Here is a 13,457-nt window from a genome sequence, read left to right as displayed (position 1 = left end):
TAGGTTTGGCCTGGGGATTCGTCTCTCAATCCCTTCGGCGCCAAGTCTGACGGACGCTGTCAAGTATTTGAGTGATTATCCAGACCAGGCTGCGGGCAGAGGCGAGTCCCGTTCTTCAAGTGCGGACCCTTTGGTCGTCCCTTCGAGCAGCAGCGTGACTGATGGCCTCATCGACTCGTCGGGCGACAGGAGGGCTGGCGTGGCCGGCGCCGGAGCTGACAGAGGAGCGGCGCTCCCTTTTGATCCCCAATCACCAAGCCGACCGGTCGACTGCCTATGCTCGTCAGGCATTGTACGTGCTAGCCGGAGGGCGAGACGTCATGTCGCCAAGACGCCGCTAACCATTCGAGAGAGACCAACAGAGACAGCACCTTCCTGGAGGAGACCAACAGCCACCGCAAATTACCCCGCTAATTGAGCGAACAAAATCGGCGGACCCTTTGAAGTAGGCTGCCAGGATCGTGGGAACTCTCGAGTGGCGGCACACACACGACGCGGGAGAGCCCTGCTAGCGCCACCCATTGTGCAGTGTTCACGTGGATCTTGCATGCTCGCCTCCCTCACCTGTGTGTGCGTGATTGGTGTTCGACTCTGAGAGGAGGAGCCCGACAGGGCATAAAACGACGCAGCAGAGCGCTCTGAATCGGGCTCTGAACTATGTAGTGTTCAACCACCACGCTCGTGGTTGGTGAAACCACTATCCCTTGCTTTTCTGTATATATGTGTAAATAATGTCATAAACCTCTGTTATGTTTCTCGTATCCTCTTGTCGGCGTTCAGTTCCTCCATCCGGATGCCATCACCAGCGAGCGTCCTTCCTTCGTCAACCGCTACAACTGGTTGGCAGCGGTGATATCAACCTCGCGACATGGTGCTGCGATGTGGTGAGTGCTTGGTCTTTGCTATAACTTTCCAGGCTTCATTTTGTGAGTGTGAGTTTATTAGAAGCTGGATTGTGAGTGGATTAGGGAGATCACCTTTTGTGAGTTTTGAGTTGTAGGGATCACCTAATTATGTGTGAAATGCAGGACCAAAGTACAACGGCAATCATGTCGTGGAAGGCAATGCTAAGAGATGAGCTTTTGTGTGTGAGTAAGCATCTAGGCATTGAAGTAGAGGAAGGAATGGGCAGGACAGCGATTTGGATGCTGATCTCGCGAAAAGCCAGTGAGGAGGATATTAAAAACGCGGTAGCAATTGTAGAAAAACAGGAAATTGAGAAACAAGAAAAGAAAATAAGGGATAGAAAAGAGCGGCTCGATCAATTGGAACAGAAAATCGAGGCAATGAGGTGGAAGTTGCAGCCATCCGTAAGTGTAGCGCACGAGAAGTGCGAGGTGCAGCCCAGAGTTGTAGAGAAGGCTAGCACGTTGAAAGACAGCAGCAGGTTCGATGAAGAACCAAACTTGAGTGCTGCTAAAGATGCTGTGCTGATTAGAGAGGCCGACGAAGGCCAGAGCAAGTGCGACGAGGTGCTGTGCCAGTCAACTGTTTGCGAAACAGCTAGGATAGCTGTAGAAAAGCTGGTACAGACCTCAACTGTGTTTGTCGCGACGGTGGGTCTTCCAAATGAGGTTGAAGAAGTCAAGAACACCGGAAAAAGCTCAGGAGAAGCAGCGAAAGTAGATGATAAGAACCATGCGGTTGTAGACAGCTCCCATGAAGGCGAGCAAGATTCTTCGGTGAGAAACTGCGGCGTTGTTCTTCAGTGTATTACGCTGTCCGCCAGTCTAGAATGTGAAAGAGATGATTTCGTTGAAAATAATTTAGACTGCGCGAGTTCGACAGCTGAGGAATGTGAGAGTGTTGACGAGCTTGCGATGAAAGCGGAAGGCATGGCAACGAGCCGCAAAAAGCGGCGCAGACGAAACAGACGTCGCAAAGCCACGAGTGAGACAAGCAGCCCTAAGCGTCTAAAAGAAGGCGAAAAACCTTTGAGTGTGGCAAATAGTACTAGGCACTTTTTATCGAAGCCTAAGTCAGTTTGCATGCGTCCTAGCAACCGGACGAAACGAAAAAGAACAGCACGTTCTTCGAGAATAGAATCGCGTGTAGAAGCGCCCTTGAACTCTAAAGACGCCACCCAAAGCGAACTTCCTAGTAGTGGGGAAACGGTTGGTCGCGAGCGCCGCCGTAAAAGGAAGAAGCGTACGCGAGTGACAAAGCGAAGGGATGAAGGAGGTAGCACTCAGCCGGGCGAACGACGGAAGAGTGGATCATCGGCCAGTTCAACGAACAGGCCCTTGTGTCGTACAGTCAGGTTCAGGCGGCAAAACGGTAGACCGTGGGGCAAGTCCTCGCGACGGTATGCGCGGGGGAGATTTAGAGCTTTTCGGGGAAAAGAGTGTCGACGTGGTCCTGGAAGAAAGACCACAATAGCTAAACACCGCTCGGCTAGACCAAATAGGACACCGTCACTCTTTCCCTTGGATTGCTCGGGTTCCCTCCGCCAGATTGACAAAATCCGGCCGAAATCGCAAATGAGGCGTAACGCTGCTGTTCAGCTGGAAGCATGTGCTCGTTGTGGACCCGGGCGTCCCCGAAATTCACCAAGACCTCGACCCCCGCGTGTACGACTGAAGAGGGAGCGACAGCTGTAGGCTGGAGAGTCGGACACAGGAGTTTTTTTTTGGAAACATATTTGTTTGTTTATATTTGGTTTTAAAGTGGTGTTCCTGTGTCATCTCCACAGCTAGTTTGCTTGGATACTTTTTTTCTTTCCTCTAAATTTTGTTTGTGTGTAATGTTTGTCAAAATTTTTAGTTAAGTTCTTAAGCGGTATGCGGAAGCAATTACCCGCCTCAATCAACCGACTGCGTGAAAGGAGTTTTTAAGATAAGAGCACGCATGACGCAAATGAAGTTTTGGTACGCTTGCTAAATTTGAAGGAGTGGTGGCTATAGGTTAGAGCGATATGACCTATGATTAAGTGTGTGTTGGTATGCTAGCGTTCTTTGGATGATAGTATGATGTCGTGCTAGAGCGCACAGCAAAGTCATGTGCGTTCTTTAAAAACATGGGCTGACATGAAACTACATCCAGCGGATGAGCATGTTAGCACACAAGGTTTTGTTTAGTGATTGTTTATTAGGATCTTATGATCACTTGAGTTGAAAGCACTGCGTTCACCAAATTTTGAGATTAGATACCTTTATAGGATTGATAAGACGCAGTTTGATCTGTTGTGAGTGAGTTTTCGTTGGTGTCAGGGTGTCCCCCAAGTAGGCACTCACGACTACGTTAAGTATTAGAGAATAGAAAATGCGCCCAGTTACCTTTTATAGGTTCGGGCTGCCTTTGCGTGTAATTTAGGTAGTTGTATTTCATGATGTTAGTCATCAAATTAAATGTCAGTTACAAGTTAGTAGTGCGGGTGGTAGGAGAAAGCTAGTTTTGTAAAATTGGAACTACGGTTATATGGGGCCAAATTGTGTTTGCTTTTGTGTTCTTTTCTCACACGGCAATTTGTTCCATCTTTAGTAAGCATCTCCACATCCATGATTGTTGTAACTTTGGCGGCACAAAATTGTTTCAAAATTTTAGCGTACAGGTTTCTCTTTTGTTTGTGTTTCAAGAAGCCTGGAGGGCTGTAAGCGGGTCCAATGTGCTTGACTGCAGCATGGTATTGTGTTGTGTGGTTCGCCTTGCTGTTGTCAGTCATTGTGAGCTGGATTGGGAGTTGGTTTCGAGTTCGCAGCTGGAGAGAGAAAAGCCAGGCCATCGTCCTCGTCACCACCCATTCTCTTCGTGCCCAGCGGTTGGGAGCGCTGGCCAGCCGAGATTTTCCGGGCGGCGGAGGAGCTGTTAGGTTTGGCCTGGGGATTCGTCTCTCAATCCCTTCGGCGCCAAGTCTGACGGACGCTGTCAAGTATTTGAGTGATTATCCAGACCAGGCGGCGGGCAGAGGTGAGTCCCGTCCTTCAAGTGCGGACCCTTTGGTCGTCCCTTCGAGCAGCAGCGTGACTGATGGCCTCATCGACTCGTCGGGCGACAGGAGGGCTGGCGTGGCCGGCGCCGGAGCTGACAGAGGAGCGGCGCTCCCTTTTGATCCCCAATCACCAAGCCGACCGGTCGACTGCCTATGCTCGTCAGGCATTGTACGTGCTAGCCGGAGGGCGAGACGTCATGTCGCCAAGACGCCGCTAACCATTCGAGAGAGGCCAACAGAGACAGCACCTTCCTGGAGGAGACCAACGGCCACCGCAAATTACCCCGCTAATTGAGCGAACAAAATCGGCGGACCCTTTGAAGTAGGCTGCCAGGATCGTGGGAACTCTCGAGTGGCGGCACACACACGACGCGGGAGAGCCCTGCTAGCGCCACCCATTGTGCAGTGTTCACGTGGACCTTGCATGCTCGCCTCCCTCACCTGTGTGTGCGTGATTGGTGTTCGACTCTGAAAGGAGGAGCCCGACAGGGCATAAAACGACGCAGCAGAGCGCTCTGAATCGGGCTCTGAACTATATAGTGTTCAACCACCACGCTCGTGGTTTGTGAAACCACTATCCCTTCTTTTCTGTAAATAAGTGTAAATAATGTCATAAACCCCTGTTATGTTTCTCGTATCCTCTTGTTAGCATTCAGTTCCTCCATCCGGATGCCATCACCTGCAACATCTTCCTTCCCATCTCTTACAATACCATGCCTGAGTCGAGGTATGGAGTGTGCGCATGACGTCATCCGCGAGGATCGCTATAATCAGGGTTGCCAATTTGGGGGTCCGCGTGCTCACCGCACTCGCTGTAAACTTGCTGCACACGCCGTTTCCGAGATCTGTACGGAAACGTGGATGCCTACTGACCTTAGGAACACTTCCTGCTCTCCGAATCATGGACAGCAGGACGGCGTGCACGAACGGACCTTCAAAATGACACGATCGTTTTGGCCCCTTGCGGATCAAGACTTAGTGCATAAAATGCGATGGTTACATTTCTTTGATCCTATGGCCGCAGGTATGCCCACGAGTCGGTGAACGTGATGGTTGTCGTGGTGCTGCTGTCTTTCCTGCCGCACGGTGGACGGAAAAGATCGGTGCTCGACTGGAAGAACGTGTCCGGTCGCATCTCCTGGCGAGCCTTGCTGTCCGTGGGTGGTGGTCTCTCGCTTGCCGGAGCCGTCGAGGTGAGAGAGTAACAAACAGGAAAATATTGGGCAGCTCTACTCTTAGTGAATGCTGAGAAATCGCAATGCGCGTCCCGGGCCTGTGTTTGTTTTCGCAGCGTTTTTTTTTTCAAGGCCGCAGCTCGAGATCCACTCGATACCGGGGTTTCGCTTCTGTTTTGACTGCTGTGCCTCGTTTTTCTTCGGTAGGGTTGAGCAATCAACGTAGTCGTTGTTCATTGACGGCGGGATGTATCAAGACTGATGGTTGGCCTATAGTTGGTATTTGCTTAATTTACTCTGTGGGATATTTCGCGGCAAAAGTATGTCACTAAGGCGGGATGCTCTCTTCGTCGGCACAGATGTTCTCAGGTGAGCGCGCATACTGCTCTTGGCGAGCCTCCCAAGAGCGGCCTCCAAGGCGCGAAAGACTCCCCGACAAACAGCGCCTTCCTGTTACTGCTAGGGTTACCTTATTTGCTACAACGGCGCCATATACAGTACCGCTATTGGCTTCTGCTATAGCTTCAGCGAAGGAACGCTGGAGGCGAAACCATCAGAGACGTTGGAATGATGGTACAGTGGCGTTTTCTTTCGACCTATCACGGTGAAGCTCGGCGGTTGTTTAGGTTGAAAACTGCGTGACTTCGAGCACCGTTCGTCTTCGGTTTATGATGGCGTTGCACTTAAAATACTACTTCGCTTTTTAACAGAAGGTACTCGCCACTATTATTTTAGATTTGATCAGCTTATGGCGGAGTTCATTCCTTTGTGTGGCATGACAACCCTTACGGCTCATGCGCCAACTTTCCCCTTCTCCCGGCGTGAGCGCCAGGATGTGGGAGGACCTACTCTTCACGCTGCACGCGAGGAGAGGAAGGAGAGTTGGCGCATGTGCAGTGGGGGAGCGGACGGTCACCCAGGGCCCTCTCCTCGCTCTAGCACGAGGAAGTGGAAGGATGTGGGGTGGAGGATGTGATAGAGCGCTGCCTTCCGCTTCGTTTATCCTCTTTCGTTTATCATTTGCCACCGCTGTGCGCTCGTATATAATGCTGCAAGCGCTCTCTTCTTTAAGGTCTGAATCCATGTAGCCATTGCAGCACGTCGGCGCGTCGCTTCTTGAGGCTGCACGTGCCCTCTCCCCATGAACAGAGAGGGCGCATGGCTACGCGAAGCTGCGCGCTTTGTCTCTCCACATTGGATAGGGCTCGGCGCAGCGTGTAGAAGACACGCGCTGACGCACTTCAACGGCTACGTGGATTCAGGCCTTTACACTCTCCTAGCAGCGCTGGGTGTTTACGTTGCGGCACACACATGGTTACACACAAAAATGGGAGAAGGGTAACATAATCGGTACGCAGCATAAACACAACTCCACTCCCATACGGCACATGCAAGGAAGCATACAAATGTGGAACCAGCGGCAATATTGCGACCCCCTTCAAGGCGATCACCAGCGAGAGGCGAGTAATCGCCTTGAAGGGGGAGGGGGTCGCAATCTTGCCGCTGGTTCCTATCAACAACAAGTGCTTGTTTCGCTCGCCGCGAGATGACGCGAGAGGAGACTGCGGTTGCTATCGCTCCCGCTTGAACGCGCTGCCAGCAGCCGCCGGAACGTGCAGGCCACGCGCTCCCTTTCATAAAAATTGACACTCTACATACATTTGATCAGCGAATATTCGAGCCACGTTTTCTACAATTTTCAGCGAAATGCACGCGCTCCCCGGCAATGTTTCACAAGTGCGTTTCTTGCAGTGATGTAGCAAATGAAATCTTGTTTTTTGCCCCATTTCAGACAGACGAGGTGTGCTCTGATAAATGGTCATTAAAGTGGCCAGTTTTCCATCTGCATTGCTTGCCGCAGATAAGCGGAATTTGGCGCGCGAAATTCCTCTGAGTTTTGGCAAGACACGTTCTACTTTCATTCTTATTTTTTACACACAAGGTTTCTTCAATTGCCGACTTATTCTTTGAAACGAAAGGGGAAATGTGAGAAGACAGTTGAAAGAACTGGGAACTTGATCCTAACTAATTCTAATGTTTATAGAATAACAGAAAGCTGAAGTAGTTGGTACTTATTTTGAAAAACAAAAAGGCGTGCAAAGACTGACCAAGAAGAAAGTCAGGACACCACCAACACCTGCTAACAACTGAAGATGCGGCCAACGGCGGAACAGAAAGAAGATATGAAAACTTACTTGCGCATCAGAAAGAAGACAGGATAGAGAGCACGCCTCTATCGTATCATTGTTTTGTATCTGGAATGCCTCTATTCTATCTGTCTTCTTTCTGAAGCGTTCCTTGCACTCTAAGAAAGTATATTATCTGCGCATGTCCACGCACTATGCGAACTTATCAACCCGGCATGCGCGGCTTTCTACGGGAAAGATAACTAATAAGACATCTGATTTATTCTATATACATAAAGTTAATCGTCCTTTGACTCTGGCTTATGGTACCGCTATTGTCTTCAGACTACTTTATGGAGAGGTTTCAGTGTTGCCATGTTAGGTTGTTAACCTTTGTGGTTTGCACCTTTAACAACTAAACAAACATCGTTACGGTAGATGCAGAGATATGCAAACGGTTGATTTGATGCATACGATGATTCATGGCCTTATAAATTCACGTCGAAATATAAAGAAAACAAAAAAAAACATCCAATTAACAGGCCTATATGGCGGCGCCCATGTTTCTTGGGTAAGATAGTCTACATTTCTTGCCTCAGTCATCTAGCGTTTGTGATGTCGTCTTGACTTCCTTCTCGTGTCCATGTTTGCATACCCTGCTTTTTTTTTCAGAGTAATTGTTATGTTATTTGCTAGCTGTTAGTGTCAAACACACAGGTACAGAGAGCTTTCAGCTATTAGTGCCTCTGTGGCCACGCTACCAGCGTGACTTTCGCGTATTTGCGCGGGACTCGAGACGTGAAGCGCGATCGCGTTGACGCAGTGGACGGGTCTGTCCCGGCGCATCACCGAGGAGCTGAGCAGCCTGGACTTCCTGACGCCGCTGCAGACGCAGGTGGTGCTCATCCTGCTGACCACCGTGCTCACAGAGGTCAACACCAACGTGGTCATCGCCAGACTCCTCATACCGATCGCCTCGGACATCGTGAGTGGCGCTATCTCCAAGCGGTGCTCTCTAGAAATCACGTGATGCGTGTTAGTTGCGGTGACGCCATGCCGGATCTATACTCGAGATGATCGGGCTTGTTCCTAAAAAAATGGAACAATTATATGGCGATGAATTGTTGCGGAGGAAGACAAGAGACGATAGTACGTTCGAATGTAGCAATACGCGAAGAAACAACTGAACACGAAGGCCCTTCACTTGGAACAAAAATATACCCTTATTCGTACAATGGTGTACAGATGAACACACAGAACTTAAAACGGCAGTTGAGTGGTGACAGTGTATCGCTATATTCGTTGTTTTGAACCACAATAGCTGCTGACATTGATACAAACTACTATTACTAAAGTAAGATGCATATGTATTGCTGAAGATCAAAATTATCGATAGTAATATACACCTTTCTACGACGTCAAAGATGCGTCGGCATCGTTAAATGGTTCGCTTTGTTCTCGCAATCTCTAGTAATGCACGGGCACACAAAGGCCTTCCACAGTAATGCAACTTCTTATAAACTTCCTCTTAACAATAGCCCCCGGTGGCCCTTTCATACGTATCGTTTGTCATGCGGCTTCTGAAGCAGGCAAGCCCGTGAAGTATTCGCATATTCACGACTAAGGGCGCACATGCATGCACCGCAGGGCGTGCTCACCAACGTGCACCCTCTGTACTACGCCCTGCCCGTGGCCATGGCGTCATGCACGCCCACTGTGCTGCCCACGGCGGCTCCCAGCATCGCCGTTGTCACCTCGTGCATGGACATCCAAATCGTCGACATCGTGAGTGCTTCGCTGTCTATATGGAGAGGAAGAGATGTTTTAGAGGGATGGACGCGTCACGTCATGTAGCCAACGTTCTTACACAACTCCCCGACCATACCCAACGCAGAAAGCCCTGTATCGTTCCCGGATAAAAAGGAAACTGTAGCCTGGGGCCGTCCTTGACACAAACGGTATTGAAATTTTTCGTGTCGTTAAACACGTGTGATGACTGCAAGTTATTAAGAGTACAAATTTAAATATATCATGGCATATCCACGATGTGAATGATGATGAGTGGGCGAAGCAGGAGAATAGTTCGGTGTTACCGCAAATCACCCGTGGCATTAATTACTAATGCATGTAAATGAGTGACACACAGCTGCATACAATGCCTATTGGTCATAACTGGTATGTTGACCGAACCTTGCGTCTGCTTAGCCGTGATAACGGGAGAAGAAAGTGGAGTCTGGAAGGCACTTTTTCTTTTTATCAACGGCACCATCGCTTTTGTCAGCAGCGGCTGCGACGGGATAGAGCACAGGCCTCGTTCATAAGCAGCTTCGCTTTTAAAGGAAGTGGTGATACGTGCAAAACTGCAGGCAAACAAGGAAGGAAGAAGCGAATTAGGTGGGGTGAAAAGGAGCGCTCAGATTGTTGAGCATGATAATCTTTATCTCACGGTCGTTGGTTCGAGCCCTACACAGCTCTCATATTAGTAACCCTTTCGCTTCCTCAGTTGTGTACTTCCACACTTCTTTGTTTTTCGCTGCTCATCAGCACCATAAACAAATAAACAAAACTTAAAAAACTACTCAGCGTACATTGAAGTAGATCAAGTGAATCAAGTGTGAATAAAGAGTGAACCTGATGACATAATTTTGAATCAAAAGGTAAGCCCAAGTGACTCAGGTGCATCAATATAAATCAAGAGTGAATCAACGTTTCTTTGCCTCTGATCTCTTTAGCCCAAATCAACGTGGCAGATTCCCCCACGCCCCATTCATTTGTTTTACAAAAGCACAGCACTGTAGGTCGATTAGGTTGATTGATGCTTTTGTGGCATAAAATTGCACCGATAAATCAATCATTCAATAAATAATTGAAAAACTTCCAAATCAATCAGTCCAGTCTAGTACAGGCCGTTCCAGTTCAGTCCAGTTCGGTCAAGTCTAGTATAGTCTAGTCTGATTCAATTCAGTTCGTTCGTTCATTTGTTCTGTTCGTCAGCACACTCCAGTAAATAGGGTTCAGTCAGGTTCACTTCGCTTCGTCAGTTCAATCAGGCTCAGTTTATTTCAGTTTGTGCGTTCAGTGAGGCCCGGTTTATTTCAGTTCTTCAGCTCTGCCATGTTCAGTTTCAATTCAGTCAGCCCGTCTGTCGCGCGTGCAGCTGTACCCGGGCCTGGCCGTGAAGCTGAGCTCCATTCTCCTCGTGCTCGCCACGGTGAACACAGTCGGCGTCTCTCTGTTCTCCCTCGGCGACCTGCCCGCCTGGGCCGTCGCCAAGAACGGCATCATGACGGGCGCACTCGCCAACGCCAGCAGTGCTGCCTAGCGGTCTCGCGCCGCAACCTTTGCGTGTCGCCCCAAGAGCGATAGGAGTGAACCTGGCAGGCGGGGCCTACAGTGCCGGTCACCATGACTCGGCAACTTTTTGCCTACCCCTAAAGCCTCCGACAATTTGCGGACATATTTCACAAGAATGACTGTTTTTACTTTTGTGATCCTTGTATTTGACGTTCTTCTTTTTTTTTTCTCAGCTGAGATTGTGTTTTTTCGTCTAATATAATGTTTTATCACACTAATCGTTATGAAAGGCACAAAAAAAAAAAACACGGCACACAAACGAAGCAAAACACAGATACGGGCGCCCTCTGTTAGCGGCACCACTTAGCGCTTATTCCTGCTTTTGTGCCGTCTCATATCCTTTTTTTTTCTATCCTTCCTAGCCGACCACCTGCGAACTTGCGCATGCACGTCAAGTTTCAGAATAGCAGTGAGGCGAACTACATGGTGTGTATTCATCCTAAAGGACAGGTCACGCAAACACGGACACGAGAAGGAAGTCATCGATGGTGTCTTGATGTCTTCCTTGTGTTCGTGTTGCATGTCCCATAATGATAGCAATATTTGGGGTTTTACGTCCCAAACCCACGATATAATTACGAGATAGACCACGTACAGTGAAGAGCTCCAGAAATTTTGACCATCTGGTGTTTTTTGACGTGTGCTAACATCGCAATATACACGGACCACTACGATTCCGTCTTCGTCAAAATGCTACCACCACAGTAGGGTTCGAACGCGTTACCTTCGGATGAGCAGCCGAATACCCGAGCCGGTGATCCACTGAGGTGGATAATGTCGAGAGCTCAACGCTCGGGTGATGTTGGTATTAAAACTAATACGGGATTGGCTGTAACGCCCCAAAACTACGATATATTTATAAGAGAGCCCCGTATAGTGGAGGATTCCAGAAAGTTCGATCGAATCGGGATCTTTAACAGCGCATCTAAATTTTAGTACACGGGCCACGAGCACTTTTGCCTTCATCTGGATGCAATCCTGCGACCCGCAGGTGAGCATTCGAGCACCTCACAACCACCGACCGTGCACCGCGGCGGGTGGTGCGATATTCGTAAACTTTTGCTGGCGCGTACCTTGCTTATTGGAACAACAGGGGCCTGAAACACGTGGTCCGCGACTTTGCTAAATAGTGGTGTCATTATTTTTCTAGTCTATCGCAGTTATTTTCTTTCAGGAAGGTACAGAGACTGAACTGGTATAAGACTTCTTTTCTTCTTTTGCGAGGCGCGCCATGCGGTCACCGAGTTCAAAGATCACCGTATAACCAAAGCTGTATCTCGGAATCGGCGTCCAGATTTCAGACGTTGTTGATATCAGTATTGATGTGTTTTTTTTCAAAACCCGACGTCTATATCGCCTTCAGAAATGACCCATATATGGAAAAAGCACTTTTTTTCCAATGGCGACGTTATAGGACGTTTCGCTACAGCTCCCCGACAACCCTACGTTCTTCATTGTCCCGGAGTTTGTTGGGTTAACTTTCGTCAGAGAGAAAACAAACCTTATTTAATGTAGAGAGGTTTCAGGGGCTGATGTTGGTGGTCCCTGACGCTTACTGCGACGCGCTTGCTTATATAAGCTTGAGATACCATTTATTGATTGATTTATTGCCCCTCTTATCTATAGACCATGAAACGAGCGGTACGTTGCTATATAAAATAATTTGTTCATAATGTGAAAATGTTACGCAATAGATATTTGAAATCACTTGTTGGATAAATTCACGAGAAGTTTAGGAAAAAATAAAGAGGGAAATGTTTCAATGAGTATGGTTGATTTTGATAACCTTGGAAATGAATAAAAGGAAGATGATAGGCTATGTTTTTGAAAAATATGTTGGATTTCGATGAACTTAGCCTTCGATTCATCTCGTCTCACGTAGCAAATCGCATACGGCCTCGCAAACGATCTTGTGGCTAAAACCCAGCGCGGTAGCCCTAACGGAAAGAAACACCGGAAAAAATAAAAACAATATACTTTTAAGCGGGTCATCTATAAGTCTTTTCATATTCGACGAGGTATCACGTGCCGGTAATAGTATCACGTTCCTTCACTATTACTGGCATAAGCTCGCAGCATCGCGTCCGAGCGTTGTCTGACAACCGGGATTTTCACCTTGACGCCGCAGAGAGGGAGGAGCGCAGAGGTCGTTTAATTTCGTGCGCGAGCACAGGTCGGCGGGCTCTTCCGCCGTCGTCGGACAGCAGCATTGAACTGTACGAGGTTAAGGGTTATGGCCCGCGTTTTTTGCACTAGGCGCCAAGGAAAACTACCGACACGCTGTTTATATAGTTTTAGCGCCACAGGTAATGTTTTGTACACACGTATTAACGCGACTAAGAGCTCGCTTTGCAGAGATTCCGGCATCAGTGTCGGCAGGTGCAACCCAGCGGTGACATGTATTTAAAAGAACAAGAAGTGGTGTGTGTTGCTTATCACATGTACATCCTCAAGTCACGCTGAGATTGAGAAGTGTGACAGCTTGGGCTTGTTGGTATGACATGATGATATCGCGAGAACGGAACGAGGACACAGAGACAAGGACACGAGCGCTCCTGTCCTTCGTTGTTGTTGTTGTTGTTGTTTCCCTGTGCAAATGGCTCGTACCCAAAAAAGGGGATTGGCCGATTATAAGGAGAATTCGCCCTATACTCTCAGCATTGCGTCATTCCTACAAAACTTTTGTAATTTAATTTTGATTTGAAATGCCGATATCAAGTTTGCAGGAAAAAAAATGAAGAAAAATTGTGAGACCGTAATTCAGGAAGAAAATCGTTTTGTCGCAGTGATGTATTCTTGAACGGCGATTAAAACATCACTGTGGCTGAAACCAAGTGTAGAGGCTCCAAATGAAAGAAGATCAGGTTGTGATAA

The 13,457-nt window shown here is 48.4% G+C and overlaps 1 protein-coding gene across 1 annotated transcript in view; it reads left to right on the top strand.

Moving 5' to 3' along the window:
* LOC142765636 (sodium-dependent dicarboxylate transporter SdcS-like) overlaps positions 1-10,554 on the top strand; it is a 34,876-nt gene extending 24,322 nt beyond the window's left edge. Inside the window, exons 7-10 of the mRNA XM_075866952.1 lie at positions 4,953-5,121; positions 8,053-8,214; positions 8,877-9,014; positions 10,387-10,554. Of these exons, the coding sequence (XP_075723067.1) occupies positions 4,953-5,121; positions 8,053-8,214; positions 8,877-9,014; positions 10,387-10,551 (634 nt within the window). The 3' untranslated portion in view covers positions 10,552-10,554. The remainder of the gene's footprint in view (positions 1-4,952; positions 5,122-8,052; positions 8,215-8,876; positions 9,015-10,386) is intronic.
* The last annotated feature ends 2,903 nt before the right edge of the window (positions 10,555-13,457 follow it).

Source organism: Rhipicephalus microplus, chromosome 6, assembly GCF_043290135.1.
Source record: "Rhipicephalus microplus isolate Deutch F79 chromosome 6, USDA_Rmic, whole genome shotgun sequence".
Taxonomy (NCBI): Eukaryota; Metazoa; Arthropoda; class Arachnida; order Ixodida; family Ixodidae; genus Rhipicephalus; species Rhipicephalus microplus.
This window is presented reverse-complemented; position numbering and strand designations above follow the sequence as displayed.